This window comes from Chelon labrosus (assembly GCF_963514085.1).
Source record: "Chelon labrosus genome assembly, chromosome: 13".
In the NCBI taxonomy this organism is placed as follows: domain Eukaryota; kingdom Metazoa; phylum Chordata; class Actinopteri; order Mugiliformes; family Mugilidae; genus Chelon; species Chelon labrosus.
This window is the reverse complement of record NC_140346.1, coordinates 29,853,565-29,878,665: the sequence shown is the minus strand read 5'-3', so window position 1 is coordinate 29,878,665 and position 25,101 is coordinate 29,853,565. Positions and strand designations below refer to the sequence as shown.

General features: G+C 44.7%; 6 protein-coding genes across 7 annotated transcripts; 3 read left to right on the top strand and 3 right to left on the bottom strand.

Moving 5' to 3' along the window:
- Nucleotides 1–691: 691 nt before the first annotated feature.
- On the bottom strand, nucleotides 692–3,742 carry LOC311498744 (uncharacterized protein). Its single transcript, XM_084559468.1, has 5 exons — nucleotides 3,615–3,742; nucleotides 2,418–3,230; nucleotides 2,217–2,293; nucleotides 1,894–2,145; nucleotides 692–1,216 (listed from the first exon to the last, which is right to left on the bottom strand). The coding sequence occupies exons 2-5, from the start codon at nucleotides 3,187–3,189 to the stop codon at nucleotides 962–964; spliced, it is 1,356 nt and encodes a 451-aa protein (XP_084415594.1). The 5' UTR covers nucleotides 3,190–3,230; nucleotides 3,615–3,742; the 3' UTR covers nucleotides 692–961.
- On the top strand, nucleotides 3,646–4,670 carry LOC311498758 (dual specificity protein phosphatase 14; the record flags this gene model as incomplete). Of its 2 annotated transcripts, XM_084559484.1 has the most annotated exons (3): nucleotides 3,646–3,765; nucleotides 3,998–4,337; nucleotides 4,460–4,670. In XM_084559484.1, exons 2-3 carry the CDS (start codon nucleotides 4,006–4,008, stop codon nucleotides 4,668–4,670), a joined length of 543 nt encoding a protein of 180 aa, XP_084415610.1. In that variant the 5' UTR covers nucleotides 3,646–3,765; nucleotides 3,998–4,005. The 2 variants fall into 2 exon arrangements, with proteins under 2 accessions (XP_084415610.1, XP_084415611.1); XM_084559485.1 differs by lacking the exon at nucleotides 3,646–3,765 and having other exon boundaries at nucleotides 4,000–4,316.
- Nucleotides 4,671–4,766: 96 nt separating this feature from the next.
- On the bottom strand, nucleotides 4,767–8,200 carry polr2d (RNA polymerase II subunit D). The gene is made up of 4 exons (XM_084559486.1): nucleotides 7,974–8,200; nucleotides 7,703–7,883; nucleotides 5,197–5,292; nucleotides 4,767–5,029 (listed from the first exon to the last, which is right to left on the bottom strand). The coding sequence occupies exons 1-4, from the start codon at nucleotides 8,050–8,052 to the stop codon at nucleotides 4,951–4,953; spliced, it is 435 nt and encodes a 144-aa protein (XP_084415612.1). The 5' UTR covers nucleotides 8,053–8,200; the 3' UTR covers nucleotides 4,767–4,950.
- On the bottom strand, nucleotides 6,978–7,423 carry LOC311497735 (uncharacterized protein; the record flags this gene model as incomplete). Its single annotated transcript, XM_084558104.1, has 2 exons — nucleotides 6,978–7,106; nucleotides 7,325–7,423. Coding segments are annotated over 2 exons (228 nt in total), but the record flags the coding sequence as incomplete, so codon positions are not given.
- Nucleotides 8,201–14,433: 6,233 nt separating the features above from the next.
- On the top strand, nucleotides 14,434–16,012 carry LOC311498319 (P2Y purinoceptor 14-like; the record flags this gene model as incomplete). The annotated part of the gene is made up of 3 exons (XM_084558851.1): nucleotides 14,434–14,577; nucleotides 14,660–14,922; nucleotides 15,245–16,012. The coding sequence occupies 3 exons, from the start codon at nucleotides 14,434–14,436 to the stop codon at nucleotides 15,933–15,935; spliced, it is 1,098 nt and encodes a 365-aa protein (XP_084414977.1). The 3' UTR covers nucleotides 15,936–16,012.
- Nucleotides 16,013–17,158: 1,146 nt separating this feature from the next.
- Nucleotides 17,159–18,310, top strand: LOC311498750 (olfactory receptor 6N1-like). The gene has a single exon (XM_084559475.1). It carries the CDS (start codon nucleotides 17,328–17,330, stop codon nucleotides 18,273–18,275), a length of 948 nt encoding a protein of 315 aa, XP_084415601.1. The 5' UTR covers nucleotides 17,159–17,327; the 3' UTR covers nucleotides 18,276–18,310.
- The last annotated feature ends 6,791 nt before the right edge of the window (nucleotides 18,311–25,101 follow it).

Sequence of the window (25,101 nt, the reverse complement as noted above, 5' to 3'; positions counted from 1 at the left end):
TGTCAGATCTTTTCTGTGGTTCCTAAACTTTCTCTGCTGGGCTGGGGTTAGGGTTACATAAGAAAATATTCACGCCCCCCCCCCCCCCCCAAATAATGATTTTGTTTTCAGACTTCATTGTAGTTTGTTTCACATAGTAATTAATACAAACCTCAACCTGGACACTGGCTCCCATCCCGAGCCCACAAACGTACTCCCGTCATATCCCGATCACGTGACTGCCCCCCCCCCCCAAAAAAAAAATCCTGTCCTGCAAAATCCCTAGACAAAGACTCCCAGGTCCCGTCCAGCTCCCTGTGTTGTCTAAAGTTGGGCGCACTCGCCGCATTGCAGCGTCATTTTTTAATTTAATCTCCGGCTCCGTCCTGCTCCCGTTGATTATTTGCTCAATCCCGTCCCTGTCAAGTTACCAACAGTGAAACTGGCTCCCGTACTGTGGGACTACCGTGACCTGCGGGAGTCCTGAGAAATTGTCACCCTCTAATTCCACCCGCACCCCCCCCCCCCTTGGGGAACCACTGGTCTAAACGGACCAGTGGTCACCATGGAGACTACTTCCTGGACCATTGGTCACCATGGAGACTACTTCCTGGACCAGAGAGCCCTGGACCAGTGGTCACCATGGAGACTACTTCCTGCTTCAGTCAAGGACAAGACATTTCTAGTTTCTCCAACTTAAACTCCTCAGACATTTAGTTAAAGTCTTTATTGAACAGGAGACAGCGTCCACACGTCAGGTGACGTCAGAGCTGCTCTGAGCGACAGAGTCACCACTCCTCTCTGTTTACAAGAACTAAAACGGACGAGATTCTTTGTCTCTCATATTATTAATTGTCGTCCTCATCAGATAAATTGACCTATAAAACATCTCTGATCTGTAACATGATGGAGTCTTGTCTTTGTGTAAACTGGTTTGTTCTGTCTGAGAAAGATCAAAATAAAGTCCTGGTCCTGGATGTTTCTACTGCTCTGGCGTCCAGGCTGCTGCTGTCTCTCGTGTCCTCTGTCTCACATGGGGCAGGACGACATCCTTGTAGAACACCTCCAGCTTGGACACCGTCTCCTCCCACAGCTCAGGGTCAAAAGCCACCGGGACCACAGCCGTCTCTTTCAGCGTGAAAACGACCAGGTCTGCCTTCTTCAGGCCGGTCACAGCCAGCTGACACTGGATCTGAGTGTAGTAGCTGTGGGATGTCTTCAGGCGGTAGGACGGAGGCTGGGACAGGAGGACAGCCAGAGGACAGAGGGGGTTAGCCTATGAGGAGGATGAACTCAACACAGCGATCTAGTAGTGACAGTTAGCTTAGCATTGATATGTAGCATGCCTTGGTGACTGGTTCCCCTGGGGAGTTCCATGTGTGAACAACATGGAGGAAATCTCCATCTTCTTCTGGATTGTATAATGATCACAATGGTAGAATGTGATGATGTCCAGGAGAAATAAAATGTCCAAAGGTTGAATTGTGTGTACGTTGCCTCCTGTAGTGGAATCAGTAGGATTTTGTAGCCAGATTCCCTTTCAAGAGGTAAAAACCCAACGTGGAACACTGTGGAACACTTTGGGTTCTTTGGTTCTCCACATGTCCAAATGGAGAGTGGGCCTGGTTCTATTGTTACTAGAACCTTTGTGGTATTTCTCTAAACTCTTGGTCCAGTTCTAGTCAAGGGGTTGCTGAATGAGTTCAGAATGATATCATTGCTATCAGGGTCCTCAAGTTTTTTGAGGGAATAACTCTAGAACCATCAGGTTCAGGGTCATGACCATGGACCTGATGGTTCTGGAGCTTCACCTCCCAGCATCCTAGAGACGAAGAGGTTTAGCGGGTTAGGTTTAGTTTGTGTGTCAAACCGGTTCAGACTTGTTCAGACTCGTCCTGTGATCTGGCGTCTCACCTCTCCGGCCTTGCGTCCATCCTCATCCTGGATTTGCAGACAGAAGCTGGCGTCGTCTCTGCATGCGTCCTCCACTCGTCTGTCTCTGTGTTTGTAGGGACACTTCACCTCCAGGCAGAGCAGCCGTTGGTTGGTCTGGCTGTCAATCACGATGCCGTCAGGACTGGCGGCCAACCAGGGCCGCTGGGGGTCGATGAACAGACCGCAGTCCAGAACCGAGACCGACCGACCCAACGCTGAGGTCTTCAGCTCCTGCAGGACAACACCAGGATATGAGACATCTTCCAGGTAGACATTCTGAAGCGGACTGTGATGAAACACACCTGGTACCGGCGGACGGCCTCAGCCTCCATCTCCACCCCCCAGCTCATGGCTCTGGTCTGGACCCTGGGCCCCTCACCTGTGGAGTCGCTCAGGATGGTTAATGGATCCCAGAGGAGTCCAGCACAACGCGTCATTCAACAGAACTAGGGATTGTTAATGTGTGAACCACCTGTGTCCAGGTGGGAGGAGGCGTGGCTTACCGGTCACAGCAGCCAGGTAGGAGCAGGGCGGTGTTGTGCTCTTGCCGTTAACGAATAGGCAGTGAGCGATGCTGTGAGCCACAGATGCCGTGATCCGGTTCTTCCTCCAGGCAAACCAGTCTGGGTTGGTTCTCTGTCCGCGGGTCAGAACCTCCACGTTCTCCACCAGCCCCCTGTCCATCTGGACTCCAAACCCCACAGGAGCCGGCTGCGGTCTGGGAGGACCTCTCCTAGGTTTCTGAGAAGGATCTGGATCTGGTCTCTGTCCTCCAACTGGATCTGGTCTCACAGCAGGAATGGTTCTGTTGGTGGTGTCCTGGTTCTGGACCGTCTCAGAGGCCAGTTCTGGTCTGGGAGGAGCTCTCCTAGGTTTCTGAGGAGGATCTGGATCTGGTCTTTGTCCTCCATCTGGATCTGGTCTCACAGCAGGAATGGTTCTGTTGGTGGTGTCCTGGTTCTGGACCGCCTCAGGGGGCAGTTCTGGTCTGGGAGGAGCTCTCCTAGGTTTCTGAGGAGGATCTGGATCTGGTCTCTGTCCTCCATCTGGATCTGGTCTCACAGCATGAGCAGTGCTGTTGGTGATGTCCTGGTTCTGGACCACCTCAGGGTTGGTTCTGGTCTGAGGGCAGCGGGTGGCATCAGGTCCCGTCCTCTGGGTTCCATTGGTGGGTGTGACTCTGCTTCTTGCGGTCTGGATGGAGGGGTGGTATCTGACCTGAGGGAGGATCGGTTTCTGGGCTGGAGCAGTCTGCTTGGTGTTCTGGTTTTGCATTGTGGTCTATGTCCAAACGGGGACCAGAAGAAAAACTGGTTCTGAAGAAAGAAATAAAACAACATAAAACATAAACAATGTGTTTCCTGTTAATCCACCGATCAATAAACAAACCTCTGTCTGAATCTATCTTCCATTTAAACTGTTGCTATGCTTTGAGGCTTTTATTTTGAAGTTTTCCGCCGGATGTTTCGAGGTGATCCGGATCAAACGGGTCTGGTCTAGAAACGCTCCACCAGACTCCATTCACATTCAGTGACATTTAACGATCATTGATTAACCTGAACAGGTTTGAGCAGAAGTCGGTGTGAACGCGTTTCCGGTTGTTTCCGGTTGTTTCCGTCGTCAAATCATCTTAAGTTTTAAAAACGAGACATGAAAAGAGAATTCTCCAGAAAGTTCACGTCTGACAGGAAATAACTCACGTGGTAAACACGGAAGACGAAGGAGTCGTTAAAAGGCCAGAATGTTGAGTGTAGTTTGGTGCAGCGCCGCGGACTGAACTCAGTTTCTTCTTCGGGTCGTTTGTGTTTGGAGGCGAAGAGCGCGTGACTCTACCCGGTCTGTACCTGTCAGGTGAGTCAGGCTCTGAGTCACAGACCCGTCTCGTGCAGCCGCTCCGACAGACCGGAAGTAGCGACTCATCGTCCCGTGACTCGGTGACTCGTCAGATCTGATCCATCAGTGGAACCGGAACCAGACCCGGTCTAAATTAAAACTCTATCCTGTCCACATGGCGGCGCTGTTTCCTGAAATAACCACCCCAGCTTTTATTTTGGTTGAACTGTTGGTTCTGTTTGTCCCCCAGAAGACGTCATGCGTGTCTCCCAGGTGTCCCCTCGTGTCTTCCTGTCTGATCTGGACTCGGCTCTAAAGGTCAGCGTCTTGACCTCCAGGAACATCACTCTGGTCGTCAATGCCAGTGGCCTGGACACCATGTCCTACCCCTCGCTGGACGGCCTGCAGGTCCTCCATGTCCCCATCCAGGACAGGCCCCACGCACCCCTCAGAGACTTCTTCCCCCTCGTAGCCGACAGGATCCACCAGAACCAAACTGGCTCCACTCTGGTCCACTGCACCGCTGGCAGGAGCCGCTCCCCCGCTCTGGTCATGGCCTACCTGATGAGGTACCTGCCTCACAGAACCAGGTCTAAGACAGAACCAGGTCTAAGACAGAACCGTCCAGACCAGGTTGTCCCAGTTCTGATTCCATTTGAGACCTGGATGTGTTTGTGATCTGGTTCTGATCCTGTTCTGGTTCTATCTGCAGATGTGAAGGCCTGAGTCTCCGTCAGGCTCATGATCTGGTTCTGGAGCAGCGTCCGTTCATTCGGCCCAACGCGGGGTTCTGGAGGCAGCTCATGGAGCTGGAGAGGAGTCTTTTTGGCAGAAACACGGTTGCCATGGCGACGACGTCTGCCGGAGTTCTGCCTGTGGTTCTGGAGGACTCGGAGAACCCAGGAACCTGCATCAACATCTGAGCCGTCGTAGGGCTTCAGTTTTGAACAGAGACGTCGGCCATCTTGGTTTACAGACTATTTATTTATTTATTTATTTATTTCTAAAACAGAAGCCGTTTGTTGACTGATGTAAACATAAACTACTAAATAAAAGCTGAGAAATAAAAACAAACTGAGTAAAAAAACTAAACAAATGGGTTTATTGACAGAAGTAATAATCAGCTGATCAGAGACATGGGTCCGGGTCCAGGTCCGGGTCCAGGTCCGGGTCCAGGTCTGGGTCCGGGTCCAGGTCCAGGTCTCAGTACTGGAAGCTCCTCTTGGTCTGGATGTCGTCTAGTATCTGCTGCAGCTCCTCATCCTCGAAGCGTCCCTCCAAACTGAACAGTTAAAATAATTGTATGAACCGTTAACAGACTGGCTCTTATTGTGAAGGTCTGTGGTGACTTCCTGTGTCAGACTCTCTTATTGTGAAGGTCTGTGGTGACTTCCTGTGTCAGACTCTCTTATTGTGAAGGCCTGTGGTGACTTCCTGTGTCAGACTCACCTGGGGATCAGAGCTTTAGCCTCTTCAGCAGCTTCAGGACACAGATTAGCTAAACTGGCTAACTCGAACTTATGGAGCTTCTTCTGCAGGAGGAGACTGGAGGAGGGAGAGCGGAGTTAAGATCTAAACATATGATTGGACGCAGGTCACATGATCAAGTCACCATACTTCCTGTCCTACTAATTATGTGAATGAATAACGAATGCCCGTCAGTCTGTAACGACGTCGTCAGCGCTGAGTCTACTTCTGCTTCAACAACAGAGACTGAAACTTTCACTGAAGACGAATCGTACGAATGTTTCTATCTCAGAACCTCCTCAGTTAAAGGGAACGACCGGTTTTATAACCTGGACCTTATATCTGACATAAAATACGATTGTTTACTCACCCATATAACTGTGGTGTCGTCTGGAGTCATTCATCAGATATTTAGATCAGCGTATATCCATATAGTGGGAGTGACTGGGGCACCGAGACGCAGCCTCTAAATAACATTATCTGTCGTGAAACTCGTTCATTTCACTAATATTTTATTATGATGCTCTAGTGCTGTTACCTGTTGAGTCCAGAGTTACCTGTTATCTATTCATGGACGTGCAGCGGTTTGTTGTTCTTTAACCAGCTCTTCCTCTCTCTGCCTCCTCATCTTCATCCTCATACTCTGCCTCAGAACGCTAACGACGTCCATCATAAACAAAGTCGTCGTCCACAACCTCAGAATCAGAAAAATATTCAGCCGTGTTGCAAAAAACTAGCAGCAGCTAATTACAGGTAAACAAGCCGACCGTCGCTCAGAGATGACATCATCATCCAGGTCAGAGGTGAGCAGGTCAGTCTACAGACCCTGGATGATGAGAACAGGTAACACCAGACTCAACAGGTAACAGCACCAGAGTATCAGAACTAAATATTGGTGAGTTTCACATCAGATAATGTTATTTAGAGGCTGCGTCTCGGTGCCCCATTCACTCCCACTATATGGATACACGCTGATCTGAATACCTGATGAACGACTGCAGAGTTATATGGGTGAGGGAACGACCGTATATTATGTCAGATATAAGGTCCAGGATGTAAAACCAGTCGTCCCCCTTTGACCTCTCCTCCACGTGTTCCGTCTTTATTGAGGAGGGGGAGGAGGGTGAGGGGGAGGAGGTGGAGGAGGTGGAGGGGGAGGAGGAGGAGGAGGAGGGTGAGGAAGAGGAGGGGGAGGGGGAGGAGGAGGAGGAGGAGGAGGGTGAGGAAGAGGAGGGTGAGGGGGAGGAGGGGGAGGAGGTGGAGGAGGTGGAGGAGGGGGAGGGGGAGGAGGAGGGGGAGGAGGTGGAGGGTGAGGAAGAGGAGGGGGAGGGGGAGGGGGAGGAGGAGGAGGAGGAGGAGGGTGAGGAAGAGGAGGGTGAGGGGGAGGAGGGGGAGGAGGTGGAGGAGGTGGAGGAGGGGGAGGGGGAGGAGGAGGGGGAGGAGGAGGTGGAGGAGGTGGAGGGTGAGGATGAAGAGGATGAGGAGGGGGAGGAGGAGGTGGAGGAGGGTGAGGAAGAGGAGGGGGAGGGGGAGGAGGAGGAGGAGGAGGAGGTGGAGGAGGTGGAGGGGGAGGAGGAGGAGGAGGAGGGTGAGGAAGAGGAGGGGGAGGGGGAGGAGGAGGAGGAGGAGGAGGGTGAGGAAGAGGAGGGTGAGGGGGAGGAGGGGGAGGAGGTGGAGGAGGTGGAGGGGGAGGAGGAGGAGGAGGAGGGTGAGGAAGAGGAGGGGGAGGGGGAGGAGGAGGAGGAGGAGGAGGGTGAGGAAGAGGAGGGGGAGGGGGAGGAGGGGGAGGAGGGGGAGGAGGTGGAGGAGGGGGAGGGGGAGGAGGAGGGGGAGGAGGAGGTGGAGGAGGTGGAGGGTGAGGATGAAGAGGATGAGGAGGGTGAGGAGGATGAGGGTGAGGAGAGGATGAAGAGGAGGATGAAGAGGAGGAGGAGGAGGGGGAGGGGGAGGAGGGGGGGTGAGGGGGAGGGGGAGGAGGGGGGGTGAGGGGGAGGGGGAGGAGGAGGAAGAGGAGGAGGAGGGTGAGGATGAAGAGGATGAGGAGGATGAGGAGAGGATGAAGAGGAGGAGGAGGGGGAGGGGGAGGAGGGGGGGTGAGGGGGGGTGAGGAAGAGGAGGGTGAGGGGGAGGGGGAGGAGGAGGAGGAGGATGAAGAGGATGAGGGTGAGGATGAAGAGGATGAGGAGGGTGAGGGGGAAGAGGGGGAGGAGGAGGGTGAGGAGGAGGAGGAGGAGGGTGAGGAGAGGATGAAGAGGAGGATGAAGAGGAGGAGGGGGGGGTGAGGAAGAGGAGGGTGACGAGGAGGAGGATGAAGAGGAGGAGGAGGAGGGTGAGGGTGAGGAGGAAGGTGAGGAGAGGAGGAAGAGGAGGAGGAGGATGAGGATGAAGAGGATGAGGAGGATGAGGATGAGGAGGAAGAGGAGGAGGATGAGGGTGAGGAGGAAGAAGAGGAGGAGGAGGAAGAGGAGGATGAGGAAGAGGAGGTCACCTGCGGACCGCCGTGATCGTCTCCCGGTTCTTGAAGCGGCTGAACCGAGCTGTGTAGTTCAGGGTCTTCATAAAAACCTCGGAAAGTTCCTGCTCGTCCTCAGCGCTCTCGTTCTGCTGCTTCCGGTGTTCCAGCAACATGTGGACCTCGGAGTTCAGCAGCGTCTCCGAGCTCTCGAACTCTACAGAACCGGAACCGGAAGCAGAACATTAGATGGAGCCGTTAAACGTCATGTCAATAAACGAGACTCTGAAGCTGTGTAAGTTCACACCTTTAGGAAACAGCAGCTGTGAAGCATCTTCTTCTACATCACCGACATGCGGAGGAGCCGCGCCGCCTCCCGTCGCCATGACACCAACAAACCCCGGTTACCGGCTCTCTGTCCCGGGGGACGCTCGGTGGGTCGCTCGGAGACTCTCGGTGAAGCGTTAACGGAGACAATGAAGACGGAGACAGAGTTCAGAGAGGCGCCTTTCAACCACACAAACACCAGAATCACTTCCGGGTCTGGAACAATCACTTCCGGTCTTCCTCTTCTTCTTCTTCTTCTTCTTCTTCTTCTTCTTCTTTTTATATGGCGGTTGGCAACCAGCTTTTTGGTGCATTACCGCCACCATCTGGACTGGAGTGTGGTTCAAAAGGTCAACCTACACTTTCTTAAATTCTTTTTAATAACCCAGTTACCTTCAAAAAAGAAAACAAAAAATGAAAACAAATTCCACCAGATTCTCTCTGCAGTATATCATGTCAATTTAATGTCATCTGGTTTTCACTAAGTTGCGAAATCAATCTTTGTCTGGCTTGATGGTATTTAGGACAATACATAATTACATGCTCTATGGCAGAGGTCTTCAACAGGGGGTCCGCGACCCCTAGGGGGTCCGCGGAGGTACTGCAGGGGGGTCGCGAAAATGTTTTGATTGATTAGACATTTTTTTATATTCACCTCCACAATTTTTTTTAAACACACATGAAGTTCTTTTTAAATGTTATACAGCTTGGGGATTATGGGGAAAAGAATCAAGGCTCTAACTATTATATAACATATATTTATGGGCGATTTCCTGATAGTAGTGATCATAAACGGCAACAGAGTCAACCATCTTGATGTAAATAAACGATCTATGCTGCTGTGCCATACTATAGGACCGGTTTAATATAAAACACAATTTTATACAATATATATATATAAGTAGGGGGTCCCCGCTCCATCTCTCCATCAGATTGGGGGTCCTTGGCCTGGAAAACGTTGAAGACCCCTGCTCTATGGTCTTCTTCTTCTTCTCTCAGTGTGTTGTATATATGTCTATGGTTGCTGCCCCTCTGCTGCCCTCTGCTGCCCTCTGCTGCTCTCTGCTGCCCTCTGCTGCCCTCTGCTGCCCTCTGCTGCTCTCTGCTGCTCTCTGCTGCCCTCTGCTGCCCTCTGCTGCCCTCTGCTGCCTCTGCTGCCCTCTGCTGCCCTCTGCTGCCTCTGCTGCCCTCTGCTGCTCTCTGCTGCCCTCTGCTGCCTCTGCTGCCCCTCTGCTGCCCCTCTGCTGCCCTCTGCTGCCTCTGCTGCCCTCTGCTGCCCCTCTGCTGCCCCTCTGCTGCCCCTCTGCTGCTCCTTGTTCGTTTTTCAGATCACTTCCATCTCAGAGGTCAGGCCTACTGGTGGTTCCTTGAGGTTCTCCTTCAAAGGAAACGTATATATATATATTAACATGTATATATATATATATATATATTAACATGTATATATATATATATTAACATGTATATATATATATATATATATATATATATTAACATGTAATAAAATCCTCCTATAACCGTTTACTCACCGAAGCTAAATAAAAAACTCTGCGTTGGCCGGGAATCGAACCCGGGTCAACTGCTTGGAAGGCAGCTATGCTAACCACTATACCACCAACGCTGTTGAGGCGGACGGAGGTCGCAGTGAATATCAACGTGTGTCTGTGTTTTGTTTTATTATTTATTATATTTAAACTTAAAGTTTCTGATATGGTGTAAAACTAAAGCGGAGCTGCAGTTAATTACTGACTGATTCATTAAAACTAAACTCTGGTGAGAGCGGCTCTGTTGTGTCATGTGACTGCAGACATGTGTTCGGCCACTAGATGGCGACAGAAACAAGACGATCAGCTGGTTCAGAGCTCCTGATGAGGAAGACTGTGATGAAGACAGGAGGCTGATCAAATGTAAAAATACCTTTCCTTCTTCAACATTAGTGACATTATTGTTTATCACGGTTCCTTTAATCGGCACCGACTCATTAGTTATAATTGATTAGACTGGATGTGATCTTTGAGTCGTCAGGCTGAGTTTAAGATTCTTCTTTAAATAAAACGATCTGAAGGAAATAATAAAGTTTAATAAAGTTTAATGAAGTTGTTCAGATGAAGCTCATCATGTGAGGCGTTCAGGGTCGCTGAGGACGGTGGGACTCTTTCAGGTTAATGAGTCTCAGAGGAACCGGGACGTCTCGAGGCTCCGACCTCCGACAGGCCTCTAACGGGACAATTAGAGCTCTGCTGTCGCCATGGTTACCACAGTTTGTCCTCCAGGACGTCTGGACAGTGATCAACAACAACAAACATCATCATCTTCACTGATCTTCATCATTAAACTGTCGACTGTTGACAAGAGAAACTGTCTGCTCAGTTTATTATTAGACGTTAATATTATAATATAGTTTATTATTAGATGTTAATATTATAATATAGTTTATTATTAGACGTTAATATCATAATATAGTTTATTATTAGACGTTAATATTATAATATAGTTTATTATTAGACGTTAATATTATAATATAGTTTATTATTAGATGTTAATATCATAATATAGTTTATTATTAGACGTTAATATTATAATATAGTTTATTATTAGACGTTAATATTATAATATAGTTTATTATTAGACGTTAATATCATAATATAGTTTATTATTAGATGTTAATATTATAATATAGTTTATTATTAGACGTTAATATTATAATATAGTTTATTATTAGACGTTAATATTATAATATAGTTTATTATTAGACGTTAATATCATAATATAGTTTATTATTAGACGTTAATATTATAATATAGTTTATTATTAGATGTTAATATTATAATATAGTTTATTATTAGATGTTAATATCATAATATAGTTTATTATTAGACGTTAATATTATAATATAGTTTATTATTAGACGTTAATATTATAATATAGTTTATTATTAGACGTTAATATTATAATATAGTTTATTATTAGACGTTAATATCATAATATAGTTTATTATTAGACGTTAATATTATAATATAGTTTATTATTAGACGTTAATATTATAATATAGTTTATTATTAGACGTTAATATTATAATATAGTTTATTATTAGACGTTAATATTATAATATAGTTTATTATTAGACGTTAATATCATAATATAGTTTATTATTAGACGTTAATATTATAATATAGTTTATTATTAGACGTTAATATTATAATATAGTTTATTATTAGACGTTAATATTATAATATAGTTTATTATTAGACGTTAATATTATAATATAGTTTATTATTAGATGTTAATATCATAATATAGTTTATTATTAGACGTTAATATCATAATATAGTTTATTATTAGATGTTAATATTATAATATAGTTTATTATTAGATGTTAATATCATAATATAGTTTATTATTAGATGTTAATATTATATATTTTAATATACTGTATAGTTTATTATGATATCAGATTAAAATGAAATAAACCTCACACATTTAGTTTAAACATCTTTTACTGATTCACATGTTTCGTAAGTTTTAACGTGTTATTAATGTTTCTCTGCGTCTGATCAGATTTCTGTGAATCTCTGTTTGTTTTTAAAGCTTCAGTTAATGACGTCTCATTATGTGTCAGTCAGGTTCTTATGTCACGTTAGTGTTTATAGTTTTGTACATATTGTTTTTTTTTTTTTACGTTTCTTTTACTTTTTATTTTTATTCCAGTACTTCTACGGCACCTAAGGGAGACCTCAGGTCACCTTAATTTCGTTGTACCTGTACAATAACAATAAAGACATTCTATTCTCTTCTATTTAAATAAAGTTTAATCAGAATCAGCTGTATTGGTATGTGTACACATACTGGGAATTTGACTCCGGTAACTTTTACTCTCTTGTACAAAAACACTCAGAACTTAAATAAATAAATAAGAGTAAAAAATAAATCTCAATCTGTTCACATTCAATAAAAAAATAGTTGAAAAATAAAAGATGAGAGCAGATATATACAACGACCCAGGAGTCTGTACAGTGAGTATTAATGAAGATAAATCCCATCAAACATCAGAATATTTCATTATTATTATCCTTGTAATTGTTTGGTTTCCCACAGACTGACACGTACAAGAAGTAAAGATAGAAACTAAATCATGTGATGACGTCTGAAACATGAATGTGGATCAGTTCACTGAATCCTCACCGTTAGATAAATGTATAAATAAACCATCAGCAGACTCTGGTTTAATAACTTGTGAGAATGATGAGCTCTGGACGATGTTATGAACAAGAAGAGACACGAGTTCATTCCTCTTTGATTCTGTCACAGGAAACGTGTTGAACATAGATAAGAAGATCTGATCAACACGTTCAGAGTAAAAGTCGTCTCTGATCGGTGATGAACGGATCAGACGGTGAACATGAGATTTCATTTAAATGTTGTTCCGCTCAGACGTGCCACGTCCCATCAGGACGTCCCGTATCTTGGTCATCTTCAGGCCGTAGAACAGAGGGCTGGCGAGCGGCTGACTCATCAGCCAGTACAGAGAGAACAGGACTCGCATGGTGTTGGGCAGACGACTCATGTTGAATCTGCTCTGAACGATCTCAAAGAAACCTCCACACGAGAAGTTGAGCAGTGACAACATTAATAAAAATGACTCAAAACATTAACGGACGTCATGAAAGTCAACAAAGAACCCGACCAAACACCTGGAGCAGAACCATTAGACCTTAAAGTGAGCCAATATTACATATCATGTCCTCCTTGTGTCCAGTATCTGCTGTGACCTCCTTGTCACTAAATGTTTCTGGTAACAGCTGATCAGTGGTCTACAGCAGCTTGGAGGAATTTTAGCCCATTCCTCAGAACAGAACCACTTCAGTTCTGAGATGTTGGTGGGTTTCCTCACATCAACTGCTTGCTTCAGGTCCTTCCACAACATTTCTATTGGATTAAGGTCAGGACTTTGACTTGGCCGTTCCTAAACATTCATTTTGTTCTTCTTTAACCGTTCTTTTGTAGAACCACTTGTGTTCTTGGTTCTCGTTGTCTTGCTGCATGACCCAGTTTCTCTTCACATTCAGCTCATGGACAGATGTCCTGACATTTTCTTTTAGAGTTCACTGGTAGAATTCACAATTCATTGGTCCATCAGTGATGACAGGACGTCCTGGAGTGATCTTTGTTGGTGGACCACTCCTGTGGAGGGGAACAATCGTCTTCAGTCTGTCTGACTGTGGATTATTTGTGGGTTCCAAACTCTTTAGAGATGGTTCTGGAACCTTTTCCAGCCTGATGAGCAACAACAACTCTTTCTCTGAGCTCCTCAGAAAGCTCCTTTGTCCACAAACATGTGTTGTGAAGATCAGACTGAGACAAATCCCTCATTTATTGAAACTAAACCAGGAACTGAACCACACCTGAGTCTCATTACATTGATGGAAACACTTCTGAACACATGGACTCTGATTGGATCCTAGAGGAGCACCTCTCTGATATGTAATATTGGTGTATTTTAGTCTAATGTATGGACTTTTCTTTTATAACTTTTAGAATAAGTTGTGTTAATAAATTATTTACAGGATATCACCAAGCAGACTTTATAAAATATTACAGATATGTATGAGACAGAACAGCGTTACCTGCACCTCTCTGTTAGAAGTTATTACTGTAAAGTGATGAATGTATGTTGGATGAACTCTTGAATAATTATTCACTCATTCATCTTCTTGTGAATGAGTGAATAATTGTCCTGTGAAGGGTCTCGGGGGCTGGACCAGTTTTCTTCTAGTCTTCTCATCTATTTTTCGGGGGGGGGGGGGGGGGGGTTCCAGTTCTTGCTGATGAATGTCTTCACTGTGTTCCACCGTTCAACATTCAGTTCCCTCTGATGCAGGATATAAAACCCTGGCCTCCGTTCTTCACTTTAGTTTTTACTCTTTTTTTTCTCTCACTATCGATCTGATAAACTCACTGATGGTTTCCTGTAGCTGCAGTAGGATTAATGCTTGCTTTCAGTTTTTGCTCAGAGTCTGATGTTGAGGCTGATGTTCTCTCAGGAAATATGAAGCTACTGGCAGCAGCTAGTTAGCTTAGCTTAGCGCAACGTTTTAATAGAGAGGTACGCGTATGTGCAATGATACTGGTTAATTATAGACTTCATGTGTAGATTTTCTTATCTGTGAAGGCCAGGGTAGCAGGTGCCCTCTGGTTCCAGCATTTATGCTAAGCTAAGCTAAACATCTGAAGACTGTTTCCTTATCTGTGACAACAACAGTGTTCTGATCTGTTGTCTATTGTGTCTGAGGTCAGGTTTTATCTCGAATTAGAATCATGATGAGAACGACTGAAGCGCTGAGGTTTAGGGGTAGAGCGTTTTTCAGTCACTTCCTGTCTGATCAGTTCTTCTGTTCAGACTGATGAGGTTTGAGTTCATTTTAGTTTAGTCAGCCAGAGACATGAGTTCCCTCGGAGGAGTGGGAGAGACCCTGTCCTTAAACCAGTCCTCAGAAACCGACAAGATGAACAGCAGTGACTCCTGTCATCAGGTCCACATGTCAGAGAATCACTTCTTCGTGGTGGTCTACAGCCTGGTGTTCCTGGTGAGCCTCATTCCTTCTACCTGAGGAAACACCTTCATGATGAACGCTGTCAGCTCATCTTCCTTCCTTGTCTCCTTTGCAGGTTGGTTTGCTGCTCAACGGTTTCACCCTGAAGGTTTATTTCTGCAGCTCTCAGCAGTCGCAGACGTCCAGCAGCGTCACCATCTACCTGAAGAACCTGGCGGCCGCCGACTTCCTCTCCAGCCTCTCTCTGCCCATCAGAATCATCAACTACGAGAGCAACTCCGTCCCTGTCCATCTGGTCTTCTGCAACTTTGGTGCCTCCTTCTTCTACCTCAACATGTACGCCAGCATCCTGTTCATGGGATACATCGCAGCCAACAGGTGAGGCTTTGAAGGCAGGTCTGTTCTGATGGAGGACACCAGGAGGTCAGGTCTCTAGGCTGATTGCTGACGGTTTGTACAACATGCAACACTTAACAGGAAACCCACATTATTCTGGTCATGCATTCTTCAGAGGAGAGGATGTGGTTGTGGGACAAACAAATGCTGCAGCATAGAGAAGCTCCTTCAGTCAGTTATTAAAACAACTTCTCATTAAAACGTCACGTTTCCTTCCAGCTGATGAACTCTGATCCAGGATGTGAAGCTCTGTGTTAAAGGTGCGTTTGATTAACGTGCCAACGCGTCCCTCTCCTCTCTGCAGGTACCTGAAGATCGTCCATCCTCTAGGAACCCACGTCCTGCAGAAGGTCCGAGCTGCTCGCATCATCTCCATGGTAACCTGGGGTTTCCTCCTGGCCACGACGGCCACCTACGATCTGGTGTCCCTCCTCACCCAGGAGTCGCCAGGCTCCGCCTCGGTGAGCTGTGACTCCCTGCACAGTAAACACCTGAGCCTCCTCTACAAACTCCTCCACTCCTGCTCCGCCGCCATCTTCCTGCTTGTCCTTGTGTCCCTGGTCGTCTTCTATCACAGGACCTCCCGCTGGCTGTCGGAGGCGCAGCGGAGGCAGCCGGCGTCCTCCAGCTCCAAGAAGCTGGAAAAGTCTCGTCGGAACATGCTGGTGCTGGTCATAGTCTTCTGCGTCTGCTTTGTCCCGTACCACCTGGTCCGCATCCCCTACGTCTTCATGGAGGGATGGCGGTGCTCGAGGACCCTGGCACTCCTGAAGAAACTGACCATCCTTCTGTCCGTCCTCAACGTCTGCCTGGACCCCCTCATCTACTTCATCTTCTGCAAGGCCTTCCGGGCTCAGCTGAGCCTGAGGAGGATGTTTTCTGCCAGAGCATCACAGCCTGTCGCAACCAACCAGACCACATCTTTTTCAGAAGCCAGAGTTGATCAAACCAGACGTCCTCAAGGCCCCAGCTGTGCCTCCAGTTTCTGTCCATGAATGTACAGGACTGAAGACGAGGACACAGCTCTCACTTTGGTTATAGAAGGACTGAATATCTCTTAGTGACAACCCCACAACCCCATACTCCCTCAGTACCCTCCACAAAACCTCCACAACAATTCCCATGATCCTCTTATGTTTTGATTAGGTCATTGATTCTCCTTGTGGCTCCGCCCTGATTTGTTTCACCTGTGTCTCGTTACCGTCCCGTGTCTGTATAGATCTGCCTTCCCCTTCGTTCTCGGTCTTGTCGTACTTGTCACTTGTTCTACTTTCCTAACCCCCATTACCCCGCAACCTTCCTGACGAAAGCAGTGTCAACCAACAGGTTCTTGGGTTGAAGGCCTCAACCTGCCTCGGGACACATGAGAGGAAGTTTGGGTTGGGTTTACCAGGTCTGCCTAACCCTAACCTGGTGATCAGTTGACAGCGACGCACCTTGACACAACCACATCAGGAGGCCCAAGGAGAAAGACCTTATAGTGTCCGAGCTAAAGATAAAAAAGAGCTAAAGATGAAATGTCTCAACCCAGAGACTAGAAGGAGTTTGGTTCATCACACATGAAACAGTCAGTCCTCCGATCAACATCAAGTCATGAAGATACTAGCTGTCAGGATCCCTCACACCACGTTAAAGTTCAGGAACAAAGACCAGAAAACCCCCAAAAATGTTATTTTATTCTGATATTGGTTTTACAAACGACGTCTACAACATGAGCATGTCCACTCTCGTCTGGCGCCTCTGACCCTGGACAACGTCTTTGGTGTCCAGAACCTGATGTTATGTGTTAGCCCAAATCTGTCTAGTTGGTTCTCCTCCAACTCCTGGACCATCATCTGGTGTCAGCCTTCGTCTGCTTAGTACTTCCACAGGGAGGTGGTTCTGCAGGTCCAAGCCCCCTCGATGAACGCCTGAGACCCAGATGCTCATCAGCTGAGTTCCCTCTTCCAGCTCCAACTTGACTGATTCATAATGATACTGGGAACTATTGTCTTTAAGAGACTCAGGGACAACAAACCCAAGAAAACACCCAGAAACTCATTCTAGACTCGTCCAGATTCTAATTCAGACGATGAATCAGTGTCTTTGGAGAACTCAGGTTCTGTCAATAATTCATCTGAGAAGAAGGGAAGTGAATTTACACCTGTTGGGTTGTAAAGTATTTGAGTTTTGCAGTTATCACCAACTGACACTGATTTGTTGTTAATGAGATATTTTTCACTTCGTGCTTTTCTTTTTTTCTAAGCTGGTTGATGTGGTGATGAGGAGGTTTAAAAGGAGCCGTGGAGCCGGAGAAGGCTCAGTCAGGAGGGAGTCGCTAACCTGGTTCAGCTCCAGCTGTTAGGACAACATGATGTGAACGTCCTGAGTTAGTTTGAGCTCAGAGGATGATGATGATGATGATGATGATGGTGAACTCCTCTCAGGTTTCCTTCTTCACTCTCTCTGCCTACACTGACACCGGACTCTTCAGATACCCGTTGTTCCTGGTTGTCTTGTTGCTGTACGTCCTGATAGTTGCTGCTAACGTTGCTGTGATGGTGGTGATCTGTGTGAACAGGAGCTTACATGAACCTATGTACATGTTCCTGTGCAGCCTGTTTGTCAATGAGCTGTATGGTAGTACAGGCTTGTTCCCGTTCCTCCTGGTCCAGATCCTCTCTGACCTTCACTCGGTTCCTGCTTCCTTCTGTTTCCTGCAGATCTTCTGTGTTTATTCTTACGCTTGTGTTGAGTTTTTGAGCTTAGTGGTCATGTCTTATGACCGGTACCTGGCTATCTGCCACCCTCTGCACTATCACACCTGTATGACGCCTCAGAGGGTGGCCATGCTCATCGCCGGGTCCTGGCTGTTCCCTTTTCTTGCGATTGTGGTTCTGGTTTCTCTGAGTGCTCCTCTGCAGCTGTGTGGAAACATCATCGACAAGGTTTTCTGTGGGAACTACTCTGTGGTGAAGCTGGCCTGCTACGACACCAGAGTCAACAACATCTATGGACTCATCTACACCATGGTCTCTGTCGTCCTGCCTTTCCTTTTAATCCTTTACACCTACATGAAGATCCTCAGGGTTTGTTTCTCTGGATCTAAGCAGACGAGGCAGAAAGCCGTCAGCACCTGTACGCCTCACCTGGCCTCCATCTTGAACTTTTCGTTCGGCTGCTGTTTCCAGATCATTCAGAGCAGGTTTGACATGAGCAGCATTCCCAACGTGTTGAGCATCTTGTTGTCGCTCTACTTCCTGTCCTGCCAGCCGCTCTTTACTCCGGTGCTCTACGGTCTCAACATGACCAAAATACGAGCTGCATGTAAACACCTGGTTCGACAAGAACACTAGTCAATGTTCTTAATGTTTTTGTAAACTGAGCGTCTCCTCTATGTCCTGACAGCTCTGTGATGACGGACAGACGTCAGTAATTATTCTCAGACTGTTGAAGTAAATGCTGAACGCAGACTGATTCACTTTGATTCATTAAAAGACATTTAATATCTTCACAGCATGAAATACAGGCGCCCCTGAAGTAGAAATAAAATATTATTCACCTCTTCTCATGAAATGAATGTGACAATGTGGTTTATATAATTAGGAATAAAAAGAGGAACGTATCTGAAGACAACATTATTGCTAATTATAATCATAATATTATTATCATCATAATTATTCATACACAACAAAATGCAGTTCAGCTTCTAACCAGAAGTATAAAAGATAAAAAAAGCTGAATTAACCCAACAAACTATGACTGCTTCATTCAGAGAGTAATTTATTATAATCATATATAAAGGTCAAAATACTAGTATATAGATATATGGTATATGAAGAATGGACAGTCAGTACACACACACACACACACACACACACACACCTGTAAATATCTGCCTCCATATACACATTATACCTTTATACATTATATATAATAATATAAAATAATATAAAATATAGATACCTGATATTTTCCACGACTTATTGCCTCCGCTATCTATGTTGTATATATTGATATTTTATTTCATTTTATTTTATTTTATTTTATTTTATATATTTTATTTTATTTTATTTTATTTTATCCTGTTCAAAGTCGTCACTGTCTTTCTGTATATATATTTTTGCCAAATTCTGTGCTACTGGAACAAGGAAATTTCCCACACGTGGGATTAAATAAAAGTCTTATGTCTTCATTTTATTTTATTTTATATATTTTATTTTATTTTATTTTATTTTATTTTATTTTATTTTATTTTATATATTTTATTTTATATATTTTATTTTATTTTATTTTATATATTTTATTTTATCTTATTTTATTTATTGTATATATTAAATTAAATTAAATTTTATTGTATATATTTTATTTTATTTTATTTTATTTTATTTATTGTATATATTAAATTAAATTTTATTTTATTGTATATATTTTATTTTATTTTATTTTATTTTATTTATTGTATATATTTAATCTTATGTTATTGTATCGATGCTGCTGTAACCCAATAGTTTCAATAAAGTCCATCTGTCTATAACGAGAAGAGCAACGATTGATTGACCTGTGTTTTATTAACTGATGAGACGTTCAGGGTTAATTACAGACAGAACCAGAACCAGAACCAGAACTCCAGGTTTAGAAGTGTCTCACACATGAGTCATTTAAAGTCTGTTAGAGAACGTTCACACGTTCTTCAATAATAATCTGCGTCACTCTCTTTCTTGTCTCGTCCTGTGGATAAACTGAGCGACTGTCAAGGGTCATGAACTGGACGTGGGACGGTCCCGTAGTGATCCCACTGCTGTAGTCAGCGGGACGTCTCCTGTGAAGACAGAGAATGTCCACCAGTACAGACGGCTGCCGAAGGTTCTAGTGATCCGGTCTGTCAACAAAAATCAACACAAATCGACACAGAACCAACACAGAACCTTCAGAACCAACACAGAACCAACACAGGACCAACACAGAACCATCAGAACCAACACAGAACCATCACAGAACCAACACAGAACCAACACAGAACCTTCAGAACCAACACAGAACCAACACAGAACAAACACAGAACCATCAGAACCATCAGAACCATCAGAACCAACACAGAACCAACACAGAACCTTCAGAACCAACACAGAACCATCAGAATCAACACAGAACCATCATAACCAACACAGAACCAACACAGAACCAACACAGAACCATCAGAACCAACACAGAACCAACACAGAACCAACACAGAACCATCAGAACCAACACAGAACCGACACAGAACCAACACAAAACTAACATCAACACAGAACCATCAGAACCAACACAGAACCAACACAGAACCAACACAGAACCAACACAGAACCGACACAGAACCAACAGAACCAACACAAAGCTAACACCAACACAGAACCAACACAGAACCATCAGAACCAACACAGAACCAACAGAGAACCGACACAGAACCAACAGAACCAACACAAAACTAACATCAACACAGAACCATCAGAACCAAAACAGAACCAAAACAGAACCAAAACAGAACCATCAGAACCAACACATAACCATCAGAACCAACACAGAACCAACAGAACCAACACAAAACTAACATCAACACAGAACCAACACAGAACCATCAGAACCAACACATAACCAACACAGAACCATCAGAACCAACACAGAACCATCCGAACCAACAAAGAACAGAACCAACAGAATAACAATCAGAACCAGGAGAACCAACAGAAGAAACACAGAACCAACACAGAGCCAACACAGAACTAACACAGAATGACCAGAGAACCAACACGGAACCAACACAGATCCATCAGAACCAACATAACCAACACAGAACAACCAGATAACCAACACAGAACCATCGGAACCAACAGAGAACGTCCAGAGAACCAACACAAAACCATCAGAACCAACACAGAACCAACAGAACCAACACAGAAACAACAGAACCAACACAGAAACAACACAGAACGACCAGAGAACCAACAGAACCAACACAAATCCTCGACAAATCCATCGGAACCAACACAAAACCATCAGAACCAACATAGAACCATCAGAACCAACAGAACCAACAGAGAACACACACAGAACTCACACAGAACGACCAGAGAAGCAACACAGAACCAACACAGAACCATCAGAACAAACAGAACCAACAGAACCAATATATCCAACAAAGAATTAACAGAACCAACACAGAACCAATCAAACCAACAAAAAACAACCCAACCAACAGAACCAACACAGAATGACCAAAGAACCAACACGTCCAACAAAGAGTTCACAGAACCAGCAGAACCAACAGATCCAACACATCCAACAAAAAATTAAGAGAACCATCAGAACCAACACAGAACCAACAGACCCAGGTGTTCCAGGTGTCATTTCTCTACATTTATTAACCATTTCATGCAGATGTTTCTGTCTCTATTTAGTTTGATCTTGTTGATTTATTATTCATCCTCTTGACAGAACCACAATAGAACTTGGCGTGGGACGGGGCCCTAGAGGCGCCTGTCCTGGGCGTGGGACGGGGCCCTAGAGGCTCCTGTCCCGTGGTCTGATGTGATGTCGGTGGGAGGAGGAGGAGGAGGAGGAGGAGGAGGAGGAGGAGGTGTGAAGCTTTAAAAGCAGACTGTGGTGATGGGAGGAGGGTTTGAGGGTCTAAGATGTTCCTCTGATGATGATGATGATGTCCGGTCACAATCCTAGCATCACGTGAGTAAGCGTATTGCGTCATTTCCTGCTTCTGCACCGTGTGGTATTGCTGTTTACAGAGTGTTAGCGTCGCTCAAATTCCAAAAAACGTTCTGTTTATTGCGGGGAATTCTTACGCATCTTCAACCACCTGTCCTCTATAGCTACTTTTTGAACCACACACACTCTCTCTTCTAATCAACTTTGTCTGCTAACGTTAGCGAATTAACATGGCTTCTCCCTCTGCTTCCCCTTCTCTCTCCTGCATCTCGTGCCACATGTTTAGTTACTCCTCTGCCTCCTTTAGTGGTAATGGTATGTGTAACAAATGTAGTTTATTCGTAGCACTGGAGGCGAGGCTTTCCGAATTGGAAGCACGGTTCCGCACCATTGAAAAACAACCAGCAGCTAGCCAGGGCCCTGTAGCCGGTGCGGACCGACCAAGAGTAGCTCCTGTTAGCATAGCTCCTGTTAGCATAGCTCCAGTTAGCTGTCCCCCGACAGCTCCCGAGCAGCCGGGAAACCAGGGCGGCTGGGTGACGGTTCGAAGGAAGCATAGTCCCACAAGGCCCGTGGAGCACCACCAACCCCTTCACGTCTCCAACCGATTTTCCCCACTCAGCGACACACCCGCTGAGAAACCAACTCTGGTGATTGGCGACTCTATTTTGCGGAACGTGAAGATAGAGAAACCAGCGACCATAGTTAGATGCATTCCAGGGGCCAGAGCGGGCGACACTAAATCTTACCTCAAACTGCTGGCTAAGGCTAAGGTTAAATACAGTAAAATTGTTATTCACGTCGGCAGTAACGACACCCGGTTACGTCAGTCGGAGGTCACAAAACTTAATGTGGAATCGGTGTGTAAGTTTGCTAAAACTATGTCGGACTCCGTAGTTTTCTCTGGTCCCCTGCCCAACCTGACCAATGATGACATGTTTAGTCGCACGTCGTCATTCCACCGCTGGTTATCTAGGTGGTGTCCAGAAAACAACGTGGCCTTTATTGACAATTGGCACACTTTCTGGGGAAAGCCTGGTCTGATTAGGCGAGATGGCATCCACCCCACTTTAGCGGGTGCTGCTCTCATCTCTAGGAATATGGACGATTTTATTAACCCCCCGAAACCATGACAACCCAGAGTTCAGACCAGGAGGCGGAGTTGTAGTCTTACACACTTCTCTGCCGCTTCTCTAGGACTGTCTCACACCCTAAACTCTATCAACTCTATAGATGTTCTGTCTGCTCCCAGATTATTTAAACCAAAAAATAACAAAAGAGGAGTTTCTCATAGGAACCTGATACAAATCAGTACAAGTTCATTGGTAGAACAGAAGAATAGGAAAATTAAATGTGGTCTTTTAAATGTCAGATCTCTCTCATCTAAATCTCTTTTAGTGAATGATCTGATAACTGATCATCAGATTGATCTATTTAGTTTGACTGAAACATGGCTACAGGATGATGAATATGTTAGTTTAAATGAGTCTACTCCACCCAGTCATAGTAATTATCATATTCCTAGAAGCACAGGTAGAGGAGGAGGAGTGGCAGCAATCTTCCACTCTGATTTATCTATTAATCCTAGACCTAAGGAGAGCTTTAATTCATTTGAAAGTCTTACTCTTAGTCTTCCCCATCCAGACCAGAAAATACAAAAACCAATTCTTTTTGTTGTGGTGTATCGCCCACCTGCTCCTTATTCTGAGTTTTTAGCTGAATTCTCTGAGTTTTTATGTGATTTAGTTCTTAGAACAGATAAAGTCATTATAGTAGGTGACTTTAACATCCATGTTGATGTTGTCAGTGACAGCCTTAGCTCCTCATTTACATCATTATTAGATTCAATTGGCTTTTCTCAGAACGTAAACGGATCAACTCACAGTTTTAATCACACCTTAGATCTTGTCCTAACATATGGCATAGAAACTGAAGGTTTAATAGTATTTACTCATAACCCTCTTTTGTCTGATCATTTCCTCATAACCTTTGAATTTGCAATAATGGATTACACAGGAACTGAAAAGACATTTCATTACAGTAGATGTTTGTCTGACAATGCTGTAACTAGATATAAAGAATTAATTCCTTCTTTATTTACCTCAGTGCCATGTACCAATGTTGTGGACGACAGCAACCACAATTTAACCCCTGCACTAATAGATTATTTTGTCGATGGCACTGCAGCATCGCTTAGTTCAACTTTAAACTTAGTTGCTCCTCTGAAAAAGAAGGTCATCAATAGGAGGAGGCTAGCTCCATGGTATAATTCACAGTTGCGCTGTTTAAAACAGGCAGCCCGAAAGCTAGAAAGAATTTGGCATTCCACTAATTCTGAAGAAGCTCGCATAGCCTGGAAAGATAGTTTAACAACTTATAAAAAAGCTCTCAGTAGTATTAGAACAGCATATTATTCATCATTAATAGAAGAAAACAAGAACAACCCCAGATTTCTTTTCAGCACTGTAGCCAGGCTGACAAAGAGCCACAGCTCTGTTGAGCCATCTATTCCTTTAGCCCTCAGTAGTAATGACTTCATGAGCTTCTTTACTAATAAAATTGTCGGCATTAGAGAAAATATTCAAGGCATCCTTCCAACAGCTGTTAAAGATGCAAGTACAGCGACATTAGAAACTTTTGTAAGACCTTATCAATATCTGGAATCCTTCTCCCCAGTAGATCTTCTTGAGCTCTCTTCAACAATTACAGCATCTAAACCATCAACCTGTCTTCTAGATCCAATCCCAACTAAATTGCTCAAAGAAGTTTTTCCATTAATTAACACCTCCATATTGAACCAGATAAATTTATCTTTATTAACAGGATATGTGCCTCAGTCTTTTAAGGTTGCTGTAATTAAGCCCTTACTCAAGAAAGCCACTCTAGATCCAGATGTTTTAGCCAACTATAGACCAATCTCCAACCTTCCTTTTATTTCCAAAATTCTAGAAAAAGTTGTTGCTAATCAGTTGTGTGACCATTTAAACAGGAATGGTCTGTTTGAAGAGTTTCAGTCAGGTTTTAGAGTTCATCATAGTACAGAAACAGCTTTGGTTAAAGTTACCAATGATCTCCTCATGGCTTCAGACAGTGGACTTGTCTCTATACTTGTTCTGCTAGATCTTAGTGCTGCATTTGACACTATTGATCATAATATTTTACTACAGAGACTTGAAAGTGAGGTCAAGATTAAAGGAACTGCATTAGACTGGTTTGAATCCTATCTATCTGACAGATTCCAGTTTGTTCATGTCAATAATGATTCCTCTACTTATACAAAAGTAAGTTATGGAGTTCCTCAGGGTTCTGTGCTAGGACCAATACTCTTCACGTTATACATGTTGCCATTAGGCAAGATTATTAGAAAACATGGCATAAACTTTCATTGCTATGCAGATGACACCCAGCTATATTTATCTATGAAACCAGATGAAACTAATCAGCTGGTTAAACTCCAAGCATGCCTTAAAGACATAAAGG